Source organism: Fukomys damarensis, unplaced genomic scaffold (assembly GCF_012274545.1).
Source record: "Fukomys damarensis isolate Sample0158 unplaced genomic scaffold, DMR_v1.0_HiC HiC_scaffold_16, whole genome shotgun sequence".
NCBI lineage: Eukaryota > Metazoa > Chordata > Mammalia > Rodentia > Bathyergidae > Fukomys > Fukomys damarensis.
The window spans coordinates 71,477,257-71,482,262 of NW_022900928.1; the positions used below are offsets into that span (position 1 = coordinate 71,477,257).

General features: G+C 35.8%; 1 protein-coding gene across 1 annotated transcript; it reads right to left on the minus strand.

Moving 5' to 3' along the window:
- Positions 1-795: 795 nt before the first annotated feature.
- LOC104858019 (putative olfactory receptor 10D4) lies at positions 796-2,120 on the minus strand. The gene has a single exon (XM_010618100.2). It carries the CDS (start codon positions 1,729-1,731, stop codon positions 796-798), a length of 936 nt encoding a protein of 311 aa, XP_010616402.1. The 5' UTR covers positions 1,732-2,120.
- Positions 2,121-5,006: the final 2,886 nt, after the last annotated feature.

Sequence of the window (5,006 nt, forward strand, 5' to 3'; positions counted from 1 at the left end):
CCCTTTCTTATGAGGACTCAAGTTTATTATTGCTACATGACTTTACAAAATTGCTAACATAGAATTTATTCATAAACATGAAAATTACTTAATATTCCTTTTATTTTTAGATTAAACATGTCAAAAACACTTAAATTTAATTGTTTATTGACAGAAATTTATATAACTGATAATGATTCTTTTGGCATTTAATGCGAAATAATTTGGATTGAGAGATACAATAATGAATAATGAATAATCTCAATTCATAGATTTGTAAGACTCTAATAAAGCAAGGAAAAATATCTAGATCCCCAAAAATCTATACACTAAGAAAACTTTAAAATAATACAAATTGAATATGTAGGACATATTATCTTAAAATTTAGCAAATTTAAATCTTAGGTAAAATTGGTAGAACACTGGAGCTTGAAATCTGCAAAAGGAATGGATACATAATTCTGATATTTGGTATTAAGCTACCATTTCTTGAATTTTATTGTCATTTTCTCTTGGATATATATGTATATATATGTATATACATGTTTAGCTTAGTCCAGATAAGAATAGATGTCATATCTTAATGTTTGGGAGGTAGCAGTTCTGGGACATAACACACACAACATAGGAATCAGTGCACTGTCTGCAAAGCAAAGTTGTCAGCTATAATTCATTATAGAACATAGAGAAATAAAATTATAAAACACATATTGTAAAACACTGAAATTAAATGGCAGATTAATGCAGAAGCTATAGACAAGAAATTGTCCTAAATAAAAGAAGAATCAAACTGTGTCCAGTAAAAGGTTAGATATTTCACTTTCTTTCCAAAGCAAGGTTCCTCTTGAGAAATACATGACTCAGGGCAGATTTTACATCCTTATTTCTCAGGCTATATATCAATGGGTTCAACATGGGAGTAATAAGATTATTCACAATCTGAATTACAGCGCCAAGCAAGGGACTGGGGTTGGGCTGCAGATAGATGATGACAATTGGTCCATAAACACAAAGGATTGCAGTCAGGTGGGCGCTGCAGGTGGAGAATGCTCGTTGCCTGCCCTCTGTGGAATGAATTTTCAATATGGAGATTGCAATGCGAAAGTAGGAAACAAGAATGAGAAAAAAGCAAGCCACAGACACAAGACCAACGTTTGTAAAACCCACTCTCTGAGCTACAGAGGTATCCTCACAGGCTAGAGGCAACACTGCAGGTATATCACAGAAGTAGTAGCCCACCTGGTTGGAGCCACAGTAGGGTAATTTGAAGGTGAGGGAGGTTAGGATAATGGCATGGACACAGCCACTCATCCAGGTTCCTGTGGCCAAGACAAAGCACACCCTGTGGTTCATGATGACCATGTATCTCAATGGATAACATATAGCAACAAAGCGGTCATAGGCCATCACTGTGTATAAGAAAGCCTCAGTGCAGCCCAGGAAATGGTAGAAGAAGAGCTGAATAACACATCCATGAAAAGAGATGACTTGACTGTGTCCTGAAAGGTATGACAACATTTTGGGGACAGTAGTTGAAGAGAAACCCAGGTCAAAGATGGACAGGTTTCCCAAGAAAAAGTACATGGGAGTGTGAAGCCGAGAGGAAGACAAGATAGCAGTAAGAATGAGCACATTTCCCAGGAGGGTGCATGAATACAATGATGAGAACAGGAAGAAAAGGGCAGTTTCTAGGCCTTCTGTCTGAGGGATGCCCAGCAGGATGAATTCGGTCACCACAGTGTGATTTGTCATTTTTGTGGAAGGATCAACTCTTGGGTGTCTGCAAAAATAAATTTGTGGCTACATTTAATATTCAGGTAAAGTAACTTCATTTTTATCAGTGAAATGGTAAGAAAGAATAGGACCTAGATATGTCATAGCATTGTTTCCTAAAGGAAATGTCTTTATCTGCCTGATTCTCCCTCCATCTGATGTTTTCCTGCAGTTTAGTTTCTCCTGTCACACAGTCCACATTAACAATCTTATCAGGAAGGATTATATGCCCAGTCTCCTAGTTTCACTTCTTTAAATACATCAGCAAATTGCCCCAATTCTACATGATGTTTTGTATTTCTAAGGTGTAAAATACCCAATATCTTTACTTGAAATAAAGCTACATCCAAATTTATTACCCCTGGTCAGGTCAATTTGATTCCATTCAATCTCCAGTAATCACTTTGGTAATAAAAGGAAAACAAATTTAAAGATATAGTATCTTCTTCTATTATCTGACTGGATTGAGGAATAACAATGAGAAATAATCCAAAAGATCTTAGGTCTTCATGAACAGAAAATTACACTAACAGTGCCCTAATTCTCTGTAGTCCCAAGAATTTATTACAATGAGTATGCAGTTGTAGAATCTCCAATACAATTTTAGCAAAAGTAATTTTGTAGCAGCAAATTAGAAATGGCAGGGATCATAAATACTCTAAATCTCATATGTAAAAAAATATTCTGATGCCATGTTCTTCTTGTTTTAAGTTTACCATCAGAACAATGCTTTTTAATTATAGATCAACTCATGGATTTCATTAATGGTGACTGTAAGAAGAGGGTGAAAGTGACAGCCAAGGTAGAAACTGAAGAACAGAACATGAACACTTGCCTGGCATGCAGGGAGCATAACTGCCTGGTGCTACTAGGTGTTGTTTTCCTTTCCTTCCTCTCAGAAGGAAGGAACCTCCTTGCCTAGCTTCCCCTCATCCTGCAGTCTGCTTGTAGATGTCCGGAATTCTGCTCTTTTTCAGTCACTGTCAGGAGAGGGTCATAGATTCCAGTGTGACCCAGCTCCCTGGCAGTGATTTCCTGTGTGACTCCAGGAACTGCAATGAGTCATAAATAGGAGATTTTTAATAACCTTGGCTTCCTTTGGGTGTTAATCCCTCATGTCATGGATTTTATTGGGCAAGGGGGCAATTATCTAGTTGGTATAATTAGACCTGATGAATGAGACAAAGATTATTATATTTTCCATTGTAAAATATTCTTCATGGAAAACTAATTTTCAAAAATTCCTTTGGTACCTATCAACCATACCATACATTTACATTGATTTTTATATTTATTGCTTTTTCATGTGTTGTGTTTATACCTAAATTATATATTATTTCACTGCACAGTGCCAAGTGGTTTGATTGAGAGAAGTAAAGAAATGATGTAAACGAAGGCGCAGGAAAGGTGGCGACTAGTACTGCTCCAGATTTGAGGAGAAGCCTCTTGGCTCCGTCATCAGCAGGCTCAGTCACAGTAGCTTCTCATTCAGTGTGCTTCAGCTCCATAGGCAAGACATGGGATACAGTGCAGTTGTTATGGTTATTATTATTATGGTTATTAATTATAGAAGTCTTCTGGTGGAGTTTTTCTGTTAGTATTATTATTAATATATATTAACCAAAGTAATTAGACAGGAGAAATAATTTAAAAAGAGTTTGGGTAGGCATGTGTATGTCTATGAGTATGAGTATAAATTAAATTATTTTTATTCTTTTCTTTAACTTCATGTAAGTATGTGGTTTATTTTTTTCCCTCACTGAGTTTATTGGTACATTTTAAGTATACAGTACAGTTACATTTATCATTGGGATCTTGTACCTTTACATGACAGGTCTTGGTTCTCAGTTTTTCCCTTTGTCCCTGCCCTCCCTTCACCCCCTCCTTCCCTCTCCATTTACAAACATTTTATTTCCATTTTTTCATTTTCTCCTATTTTTCTCTTTCCCTTATTAACTTTCCCCTAACCTTTCCACTTCCCCTATACCTTTAGGCCTTTTCTTCCTATTTCACATTGTCAATTATCTCATTAGAATCTTATGTACTATTATAGTTTGTTCACACCAGAGAAACTATTTGGTATTTACACATGTGTGACTATTTATTTCACTTAAGAGTATATCTTTAATATATATCCATTTTCCTATGAATGAATCTAATTTCTCCTTCTTTATGGCTGAGTAGTGTTCCATTTTATAGAAAAACCATGTCTTTATCCAGTTTCCAACTGATGGCCAAATGGGCTGTTTCCAAGTTTTTGCTCTTACAAACTATAAACATAGTTTATAGTGCCAGTATAAACATAGGTGGCATATACCTCTGTGATATGATTCTTTTAAATCTTTTGGAAAGATACTCAGCAGAGGGATGGCTGGGTCAAATGGAACCTCTAGTCCCACCTCTTTGAGGTATCTCTATATTGATTTCCACAGTGGTTGCCCTAGTCCACACTCCCACCAATGGAGAAGTGTTCCTTTCTCCCCGTAACCATGCCAACATTTGTTATTGGTTGATTTCTTGATAGCAGCCATTCTTTGTGGGGTGAGGTGCAATCTCAGTGTTGTTTTCATCTGCATCTCTTGAATGATCAGTGGTATGGAACATTTTTTCATATATTTACTTGCTGCTCTTACTTCTTTGTCTGAGAAATGTCTGTTCATTTCAGATACTAATTTTTGAATCAGGTCCTTATATTTGGGGGGGGGCGATTGTTTTGTGTTCTTTATATATTCTCTCTTTGTCCCCTGAGGAGCAGCTGGTAAAATTTTTTTCCCATATTGTAGGTTGTCTCTCTTAGTTCTGTAGATGGTTTCCTTTGCAGTGCAGAAGCTTTTTAATAAAATGAGATCCCAGTTGTTAATTCTTTCTGCTAGTTCCCATGCTACTAATGATTTGTTCATAACGTCTTTTCCTGTGCCAATTTCTTCAAGAATTCTGCCTAATTTATCTTCCAGGAAGTTTAGTGTTTCTGTTTTAATATTTAGATCTTTAATCCACTTGGATTTTAGATTAGTGCATAGTGAAAGATAAGGGTCTAGTTTTAATCTTAGGCTGGTTGAAATCCAGATTTTTCAACACTATTAATTAAAGAGGCTATCTTTCCTTCATTGGGGATGGTTGACTCTGTTGTCAAAGATCATGTACCTGAGTACATCTGGAGTTGTTTTTGTGTCTTCCAATTTTTTCCACTGATCTTCAGGTCTGTTTTTCTTTTTTTTCTTTTTTTTTTTTTTTTTTTTTTTTTTTTTTTTTTT